The 10,281-nt window shown below is 52.0% G+C and overlaps 1 protein-coding gene across 2 annotated transcripts; it reads right to left on the reverse strand.

The window, feature by feature from the left end:
• Positions 1-700: 700 nt before the first annotated feature.
• LOC127538481 (ADP-ribosylation factor GTPase-activating protein 3-like) lies at positions 701-7,914 on the reverse strand. Of its 2 annotated transcripts, XR_007947747.1 has the most exons (6): positions 6,909-6,923; positions 6,268-6,315; positions 6,097-6,143; positions 5,695-5,828; positions 2,543-2,668; positions 701-2,071 (listed from the first exon to the last, which is right to left on the reverse strand). XR_007947747.1 is itself a non-coding variant. In XM_051962291.1 (5 exons), exons 1-5 carry the CDS (start codon positions 7,897-7,899, stop codon positions 1,942-1,944), a joined length of 489 nt encoding a protein of 162 aa, XP_051818251.1. In that variant the 5' UTR covers positions 7,900-7,914; the 3' UTR covers positions 701-1,941. The 2 variants fall into 2 exon arrangements, 1 of the variants encoding a protein (XP_051818251.1); XM_051962291.1 differs by lacking the exons at positions 6,268-6,315; positions 6,909-6,923 and adding an exon at positions 7,848-7,914.
• Between the last annotated feature and the right edge of the window lie 2,367 nt (positions 7,915-10,281).

Genomic DNA, 10,281 nt, shown 5'->3' on the forward strand with positions numbered 1-10,281 from the left:
TCTTGTCTGCTTGCCCCTTATTGCCCGGAGAAGCAGAGCCTTGGGAACCGTGTGTCCCAATCTCCAGGTCTGTGGAGACAGGACTAGGAACGTTGGTGGCGGCTGTAAGGTGGCCAACCTGGGCGAGCCAGTCCGGTGATGAGAGCTGTGATGGGCTCCTGGAGGGGCTCCCGACCCGGGAGTCTCAGGTAGAGAACAGATGACCTGGCTCCGTGAATGGTGGATGACATTCAAGCTCCCCTAGAGCTGGGGATAATATCCGTGGCAGGGCCGATGGGGAGGGGCTTCCTGTTCCCAAGCCTCAGCCAGGGCCCTGATGGCAGGGGGTCCCGGCCGTAGGGAGCACGGGGCCACGTCCACTGCGTTAGTGCCCACCCAACGTCTCACGCCCGATGGTCAATCGGCAGCCCTGGATTGGGGCCATCAGCACCTCCGTGGCTCCCTTTGCCCTCAGCCACCTGCGCCCTGACGTCGGCAGGTTTTCAGTGCGTTTATCTTCATCCTTGATCCCTCCTCAAACGCTCCAGAATCGTGTCCCCGTCCCTCCCTCTCGCCCTCGGCAGCTGCTCAGAAAGGTTGCCCGGTAACGGCCCGTCGTGCGGTACAACACAAAAGCGCCCATCGGGCCACATCTGCTGCACAGCCAGGGAGACGGTCGGTACCGCCCCGATACAGAGTCAGCAGCGGGGCGCATTCCCGGTCCTGCACCATAGATAATTTGATCTTTTATTTTCTGAAACTCAGAGGATAAGTTCAAGTGAAAACTAAGGATGACGTCGATCCCATTTTAAAATAGAAACCTCTCAAAAGCCCTTCCATAATTCATAACATTCTAGTATTAATGGGCTAATGAATTATTTGGACGCAGTGAGAGCTGCTCAAAGAATATGGAGGGACTGCAGAGGAAGCTGGCTCTCCCCCCAGCCCGACCGGGCCGGGACCTTCCCCAGATTAGGAGAACAGAGCCTGGTTCTCGGGACCTCCACCAGCAACGGATGGTAACAACAAGCCAACGTCTGCGGGGCCGACCACCAAGCCTCCTTCCCAGGGCGGGGGAGCCCGGCACTTTGCGGCGTGGGCCCGAGCCGGGCTCCCTGTCACAGCCAAGCATCTGGTGGAGCCGAGGAAGCCGGTGAAGGGTATTGGGGAGGGGTACAGGAAGTGGAGGCCAAAATCAGCTTGTCCATAGGAAGGGAAGGCACGATCTGGCAGTGACCACTTTGGGAGACTCCGGAGTCCGAGTGGACGCCCAGCTCACCGGAGGCAGCCCTTGTATGGCGCCTCCACAACGGAGCAGGCGCCATTGGACTGCGTTCCTAGGGACGGCGCCCGAGAGTGGTGATCAGTTCAAGGCCCCTCCGTTTAGGAAGGTAGCAACGACCCAGGGAGTGTCCAGAGGAGAGGGCCAGGCTGGGGAAGGGCCCTTGGGTCACCAGATATTGGGACCAGTCTCTAGAATGGGGCATCAGTTCATGTGAGCCCAAGTCACAGAAGGATGGTTACAATTTGCCATCGATACATGTATTTGTAACCATAAAACCATGAAAGGAAATACCTTGGGACACTGCACCATGCCCCGATTTTACACTTCTTCCCACGTAGGTTTCCAATGTGTAAACTGATCTCAGAAGTGTTGTATCAATCCCTGGGGCCAGCTATTTTTGCCAAATGGAATCCCCTACAATAAATGAATAAGCTCTCATTTTGCTTGATAAATCAATCCTTTGTGAATTTTTTTTTTTGGTTCAAACTGGTCCCTATGACTTGGACAATGTCTGGGGAAGCTAAAAAACTTTACTTCCTGAACCCAACAAGCTAAGGAGCAGGCCTTCCACCTGCCCAGGTACTCCGGGAAGGCCAGAAAAAGGGAAACTTGTCTGTCTGTGTCATGCAATGAGCCGGCCTAGAGTCCTTAGCCTCCACAATCACAATTTTAATGTGCTACCTGGTACTGGATGAAGTGAAATAGGAATCGTCTTTGCCGTCGCTATACTTCTTTCTCGGTTTGGCCAGAATGGGCGTCTCCTGTTCTATGGTCTGCATGTCTGAGACCACGGAGTGGGAAATTCCACTGTAAGGAAAATAAGAACCACATTAAAAATCGGCAGCAAAAATGCATCACTCAACTCAAACATTAATTTTTACTTGTGTAAAATGTTCTATTTATAGGGATAAGGCAAAATGCTGAGGAAAAATAACTTTACATATTATTCTTAACTTTGGGTATTAAATTTTACAATAAAGATGTAACCGAACCCATGACGTGGGGATCTGCTCACCAGTCTTTGATATTGTTTCCTTTTCATTAGTGAACTGTGTTCCCAACCTCCCACCTTGGTTTCCAGCTCTCCCTTTTCCAACAAGAAGCGACTGCCCGGCCAGACCCAGCCTTTGAGGCGGATTACGCAGTTTGCTTTTCTCCAAGAGTGGAAAATTTTCCAGCCATATCAAATGATATTAACACAGATCCAATCTCCACACTAAGGCCAACAGGATTAGAAAACGGACACATTCGAATGAGGAAAAAGCACAGCTCGCGCACCTTCTGGCGTTCCCAAGCCCCATGCCAAGTCTCTCCGATTCGATTTTCTTTTTCCCGCTAAAATTCTTCTCATCTCTCTTCATTTGAATCTCCAGATCCTTGTAGGCCAGTCGCAATGAGGAGACTCTAAAGAAGAAACACGCACACACACACAGAGCCCAGTCACTACGTATTAATCTATTCCAACAACACCAAAAATCTCTCTCTCATAGTCACCGGGGACGGTGCTGCCTGTGCCCCTTCAGCCAGAGGAAGCCGTTTCTGTCCCTTAGGTGCTTGCCCCCCACAGCCCCATCCCTGTGTATCACACGCTTTTCTTTAGCAAAGGATAATCCTCAAAAAGGGAGTAGGGCACAGAGCCTTTGGGCCCCCTGCTTTTCACAGCCTTCCCTCACAATGTGAGACGATGGCATGAGAGCCCCCCGTCCCTTCCTTTCAGGGGGCCCATGCTGCCAGCTGGGTGGGTCTGAAGCTCTAGCTGAGGGGACGGGGATGGCAAACCACCCGTGGAATCCCCCAAATGCTGCTGTGATCTACCGGACTATGAACCTCAGCGGATCCCAGGCTGTGTCCCACGCAACTTCTCCATCCACCCCAACACAAAGCCCGGGGTTCTGCTCGCAGGGAGGGGCTCACAGTTTGCAGACTGAAGGGAAACCATAAAACCCACAATTTCTCACCTCGTGTGTGATTATAATTTTATCGCTACTTTGTATGTTTGTTTTTAGTGGTGAAAATGGGTGGTCTATGAATAGAAATAGAGACTAGAAATTTAGGAAGTGACCCTAACAGTAAACAGCCTTGCTGTGTCCCTAACCATAATCCCCGGGAAAACCCTTAAAGCTTCTGAGGCTCCCTGGGCACCTCAGCCTTCAAGCTCAGATCCCCACTCCTGGAGGGACGGGGGCACCGCCAACAGGGACGGCCTCTGGTGACATGTCTACCAAGCAGAGTCTGGCTGTAGCTGAGGGCAGGGCTCACTCTCAGAGCTGGACACTGAGGTGGAAGGACCCGTCACAGGAACACGGATATTTTCTTCAGCATCACTCCTCTCGTGGCAGCAACTACCCATGTCCTTCTTTGTCCCCGACCTTGGCACACAGTAGGCGCTTAATAAATGCTGGTTAACTCAACTTTCCCTTAGACCAGGGGTCCTGACCAGCCTGCATAGCAAAAGCTCTCTGGATTTAATCTCATTTTAGAGAAAAGGGGATGAAGACAACTTTAACGGATCGGATAAACGAGGGACCAGGGCCTCCAAATCGGCAGCCTTCCTCCATTCCGCTCCCCAGAACGCCCTACAAAGGTGAATGACCCAATGCGCCAGGGATCTCGCCCTAATGACAGGTCTGTATTCACAAAAAGATTCAGGCCCGTTTACTGGTAACAGCAGAACAGGAACCTGACCCACAAACATCGATCACGCCGTCACAGCGGCGCCGGGCCAGGCCTGGGACGTCCAAACAGACCCTCAGAACTGGCCCTCGGGGCACACCTTCCCCTGGGCCAGGCCCAGCCCGTCCACAAACTGACTCAGGGGAATCTGATGGGGGGACGTGAGAAGGGTTCAAGAAAGAAAAGGGGGAAACTGGGAGGGAGGACATGGCGGGCAAGGGATGTGCAAGGCCTGGCAGGGGGAGACTTTGGAGAAGAGCGAGCCGGCCGGCATGGCTGCCAAGTGGAGCTCGAAAAGGGGAAGGAGAGCAAGAGCACGAACTGGACTCAAAGGGAGGGAAGGACACTGCAGGGAGCACCCTGAGGGCAGTCTGTGGGCACCCCAGAAGGGGGCACCCCAGGAGTGGTCTGTGGGCACTTGAGAAGGGGGCACCCCAGGAGTGGTCTGTGGGCACCCAGAAAGGGGCACCCAGAGATGGTCTGTGGGCACTTGAGAAGGGGGCACCCCAGGAGTAGTTTGTATGCAGCACATGAGCCTTTGACGACAGTATTTCCTCCTAGAAAGCAATCGTGGAGCTCCCCATCTCTCTCTGAGAGCCCCAAAGGCCGAGCTCTGCACTTAAGCTGGCGATTCCTTGGAGTGCCCTTGAGTGCTGAGGGCCCACTCTGCCCATTAACCCCAAATAGTAGGTAGCTGTTTCCAGTGGGATTCCTAGAGGGAGGCTGTAGGTCTAGCCGGAGCTGTGGAGGATTAGGAGGGGAGGGGAGGTAGGGAGCTCTCTTTGGTGAGAGAAATGGGCACGCTCAACTCTGAGGACTCGCTCTTTGCCAAGGTGCTCCGTGACTGTGCCTGCCCCCGGGGGCCAGGCTCACCGCATCCTACTTGGCAAGGGCTTATGGGTGAAATCAGGCTCCTGGGAGCCACCTCTGCTACTACAGCTCCTGGGGCAGCATCCCCAGCCCACACACTGGCAGAGCCAAGCACCCTCCTGCCCAGGTGAATGGCCAAGGGAGCCACCAACCCCTGTTCTTCCCCTGGCCTTTGCTGCAAGACAAAGCCCACAGGATGTGGGCTCAAGGGACTCACAGCCCCCAGGGGGCACACAGGTAGCCATCAGAACTCAGACCCTCTGCTTGAAAACTGGATGGGCCCTTTAGTGCGAGGCCGGGAAGGGAGGCCTAGTAACTGTCTGACCAGACTCCCCGCTGTTGGGCACTGCTGGTCCCCCGCCTGGCCGCAGAGCCCAGATGCACGGGGGTGGCTGCCGTGGCCCACGGGACCCTGCATGGGTCTGTTTATGGTCAGTGACAGCCCTTGGGGAGGAAGGGACAAAGAGCAGTCCAATGAAGAAAGGAAGGAGCCTCGCTCCCAACTTTGGTCTTAAAAGCCCTCCAGATCTCCAGGACGGAGCTATTTTTGTCCCCATTAATTAATAAAAGATGAGAATCAGGGCTCATTAAGACCAGTGCTTCCATTGCCACCTAGTGGGCACAAGCAAGAAAGGCAGCTTGATCATCTCTTGAGTAAGTGGAGGGAATAAGCACTGATTTGGCGCCCACTGTGTGCCAGGATCTAGGTTAAGCGCTTTACAAGTGTTATCTCATCTGGGCCTCAAAACCATCCCTGGAGATGGACGCTGTTTTACAGCTGTTTTACAACTGGAGAAGCCGAGGCAGGCTCCCGCAGCTCCTGGCAGCCTCCCACACACTAACAAAGCTGCTACAGCCCACCCCAGAGGACCCTCTCCCACACATACATGGACTCTTCTTTGGGGGCCTGGAGGTCCTCCTGCTCCTTCCTCTTCTCCACCGCCTGGGCCTGCTTCTCAATGTCACTGAAGCTGGAGCCGCTCACTTTCTGGGCTCCCAAACCCCCTTTCTTGCCTCCGAGCTGGAAGAGAAGACCCGGGATGAGCAGGGCAGAGACTGGTGTGAAGGCCTCTCTGCGCACGGCCACCCAGCAGGCTCGGGGGCGGCGGCTACTCCACACAAGCTCCTCGGGCCCACCTCATTCAAAACCACACGTGGGAGCCCCGCTCTAGAACGGCCGCCGGGTCCAACTCACAGCGTCACCGACAGGCTCAAAACAAAAAGCCCGACTTCCTGAGGGGCAAAGGAGCCTGGAAGGGGGGGGCAGCCTCTGGGCTCACGATACTCACCCCCTTTCTAGCCTGGGTCGGTTTCTTTTTTATGAGAGAGGAAACATCTGTAAAAAAAAAAATTATTAGGTCAGATAAATAGAAACAATATTGTCTGTGTGACTTGTTTTCCATGTCCATACAACACTCAGTCTAAAGATTTAATTGTGAACTTAGCACGTGCAGATTTACCTTCAGTCTCCACAGTTCTCTTTCTGAATGCTGTGCATCCCTGAACCACTGAGAAGAACCAAGTGTTTCATATTAGATCATCGCACAATCTTATTGTTATTATATATGACATATTCCTGGTTCTGCTTGTTTCGCTCAGTATTCGTTCCTGTAAACCTTTCCCGGCCTCTCTAAAATCAGCTTGTTCATCATTTATATAGAACAGTAATATTCCATGGCCTTCATTGCCACAGCTTATCCCCTCCTTTTCCAATTCTTTGATACACAAAAAGAGCCACAAACATTTTTGCACATGTGGCTCCTTTTCCCCCCTTTATGATTTCCTTGGGATACAGACCCAGGAGGGAGTTTGCTGGGTCAAAGGGTGTGCACAGCTCGATAGCCCGTGGGGCACAGTTCCAGGCCTGCTCGCCAGAATGCTTGGATTGTTTCCCAACACTACCAACAGTCTAGCGCCCTATTCCCTGAGCCGTCTAGCTGCCCCGAGATTTCAGAGCCTTCCTGGCCGGACTCCATGCTGGGCCCATCTCAGAGCAGCCAAGACCACAGGTCAATTACCACAGGATGCTCGGTCAGTTTCATGGTTACCTCCCAGTCCCCACCACAATACCTAAGCTTGAGATTGACTTCAAGTTCATTACCAAAAATTGAGACATGGCAACAATGTCTCCAACAGGCCCTGGGAGTAACCTCAAGGATTCAAGGTGCTCAGCGGAAAGACAAAGGGTTTCACAGGCCTCCTCCAGCCTGGGCCGTCCCTCGGAACACGTAGGACCAGGCTCCGAGACCATGATCTTCAGGACAACCAGGTCACATCAGCGACTCAGCCCAGGTCCCCTCCACCCCACCTATCTATAATGAAGGGAAGGGAAGGGAAGGGAAAGGAAAGGAGAGGATGGAAGGGAATGGGAGGAGAGGAGAGGGGAGAAGAAGGAAGGGAAGGGAAGGGAGAGAGGAAGGGGAGGGAGAGGGGAAGGGAAAGAGGAAAGGGGAAGGGAAAGGAAAGGAAGGAAAAGGGGAAAAGAAGAGGGAAGGGAAAGGGAAAAAGAAGAGGGAGAACAGAAGGAAGGAGTAAGGGAATCAAGAGGGAAGAGAAGGGAACTCAGGAAAGAAGGAAGGAAAGGAAGGAAGGAAGGAAGAAAGAGAAAGAGAGAGAGAGAGAGAGAGAGAGAGAGAGAGAGAGAGAGAGAGAGAGAGAGAGAGAGAGAGAGAGAGAGAGAGAGAGAGAGAGGAAAAGGAAGGAAGAAAAAAAGAGATAAACAAAGAAATATTTAGAGAATAATAGCCATCTGCTGGAAGCTGAGGGGAACTACAGGTAAAGAGATAAGTCATGAGGTCCCCTAGATGTCAGATGTCCTGGACTGCAGAGAGCACAACAGTTCCATGTGTTCCCACAAAGGCTGTGAAAGGGAGCTGGAAGCCCAGAGGCAGGCTGCTGGAGGAAGCCATTGTCAGGAGGCGGGAGAATAATTTCCCCCGCCCTATGTCACCTGCCCCTAGTGCATCTGCCTTTTGGAGAGAGGAAAGAGAATGCTAACAGCTCCCACTCATAGGCCCTTTGGGATTGTGAAGCACTTTACAGCTAATAGTTGACTGGGGTCTCCCAACATCCTGGGAGCTGGGTGCCAGCATTATCCTCAAGTTACAGATAAGGACCCCAGGGCCGAAAGCAACTTTCCCAGCTGGGGAGCATCCAGGGAAGAGTCAGACTCAGGTCTTTTTAATTCCTTGTCCAGCCATCTGAAGGAGAAGAAGAGGAAGAAGGAAAAAGAAGGGAAGGTTAGGAGGGAAAGACGCAAGGGCCGTTCTCTCTTGAGCCAGTTCCAGAATGAATGAAGGCAGCCAAGAAAATGGTGCCTCTTGCATGACGGCTCCTCCCAGCTCCCTCCTCTCTGCCTCAGTGCCCAGCTTGGGGGCTGCGGAGCCTCCCCCGGCAGCCACCTCCCCAAGCAAGACTATGGATGCCACAGTGTGGTAGCGGCCCGTGACTGGGATGTCACCCCTCAAACAGAAGCGCCACCGGCCGAGCTGCTGTCCTCACAACCATCTCCACTTCCACAACTCCAGAATGCTTGGCCCTGAGCCCCCCGGTAGGGGAGGGCTGGAAGGGCTGTTATTCCCATATTACAGAGAAGAAAACTGAGGCTCCAGGAGATGGCACTGCTTTTCAGGACCTCCAGCCTAGCCCCTCAGTATGCAGAAAGGAAACAGAGGCTAATGGATGGGAAGGCTTGCCCTCAGGCCCACACCTGGCAGGGGTCCCAGAGAGGTGGTCACCTCCTCCCCTCAGACCCAAAGGCCAAGCTGATTCCTCTTGTGACCGAGCCACAGCCTGGGACTGAGAGTCCCTGGGGTCACAGTCACAGCCTTTTGGGAGCATCTGCAGAGTGGGCTGCCCATGAGCCTGGCCCCCCAGAGCCCGGGACCGGCCGTCCATCCCGAGGCCCAGAGGAAGAAGGCAGCAAGCAGGCCTCCACCTGTCAGCACATGGGGCCTCACGTCTTGGCCCAAGGTGAATTTCTACATGTTTGTGCGGCTGTGTGGCAGGGGCCCCAGAGCCAGAGGGAGTCGATCATGGGGGCCCGGGCCAGGCGCAGGGTCCTCAGGCCCATCATCCAGAAATGCAGCTCTGCTGGGGAAGGGCAGAGAAGGGGCAGGGGCGTTGCCCAGGGCCCCATGGCACAGACTCTGCTCCAGGACCTCCATGGCTGCCCCGCTGTCAACAGGCCCAGGCCCAGACGGATGGAACACATAGGCCCAAGGAAGCTGGCGGGAAGGAGCTTGGATGCCTGCTGCCCTCCGGCAAGATCTCTGGTGGATCACACAGAGGGAAAGGGAGCGGCCGGGAGCCCCGAGACCCTGGGTGCAAAGCACCCACTCTGTCTGCGTCAGCGGAAAAGACCCTGTGACGACTAACGAGGGAAAACTTATGTTCCATCAAAAAATAGCAAACGTTTTGTAGTTTTTTAAAGTTTCCAAAGCACTCTGCATCGTTCTCTCTCTTGAGGGTCGCGACCACCCTGTTTTTGCAGACAGGAAATGGAGGGATGTTGAGATGAAGTGATGGGCACAAAGCTGGAAAGGAACTGAGGCACAATTTGAACTCAGGGCTTCTGCTCCAAGTCCAGAATCCTCTCCACTGCATCCCCCAAATAATTTTGTTGATCCCATTTCAGTTCAGCTCAATGCACTTCCTTCAAGAGGCTTTTCTTCATTCCCCCAGGGTCATTATAGATCTATAGTGTAATTATATGTTATATGTATTAAATATATGTAAATATATAATGTACTTATAATTGTTATATTGTTAGGTACCACATCACTTAGCACAGTGGCTGGCAATTGATTGCTATATTACCTCATATATAATGCATGTATGGGTGGGTATAAACACATATAAATACTTATGCATAGTATTTAACTTTAAGGTTTGCAAAGGGTTTTACCAATATTATTTCATTTGATCCTCATAGAAACACTATATATATATATATATATGTGTGTGTGTGTGTTATGCAGTATATATTTGATAAAGTATATGGTGTAACATTATATATGTGTATATATAAATATAAGTATGTATATGTATATACATATATATAATGTTACACCATATATATACATATGTATATATAATATTTAGCACTTTAAAGTTTACAAAGTATCCTCATAGAAACACTATATGCGATGCAGTATATTTGATTCAATATACATATATGTGTATATATATATATATATATATATAAAATATTTAGCACTTTAGGGCTCTAAAAAAGGGTTTTACCAATATTACTACATTTTCTCCTCACAGAAACATTGGGAGGTGACATTTTGAAATCCTGGGTAGAATGAGGCAACTAGATGTCTCTATGGCTAGAAATCCAAGCCTGGAATCAGGAAGACCTGAGTTCAAATCGTGCACTTCCTAGCTGCTTCAATTTCCTCATCTGCACCATGAGCTGAAGAAGGAAACGGCAAACCACGCTAGCGTCTTTGCGGAGAAAAGTGTCACTG

The sequence above is a fragment of the Antechinus flavipes genome, chromosome 5 (genome assembly GCF_016432865.1).
Source record: "Antechinus flavipes isolate AdamAnt ecotype Samford, QLD, Australia chromosome 5, AdamAnt_v2, whole genome shotgun sequence".
Taxonomy (NCBI): Eukaryota; Metazoa; Chordata; class Mammalia; order Dasyuromorphia; family Dasyuridae; genus Antechinus; species Antechinus flavipes.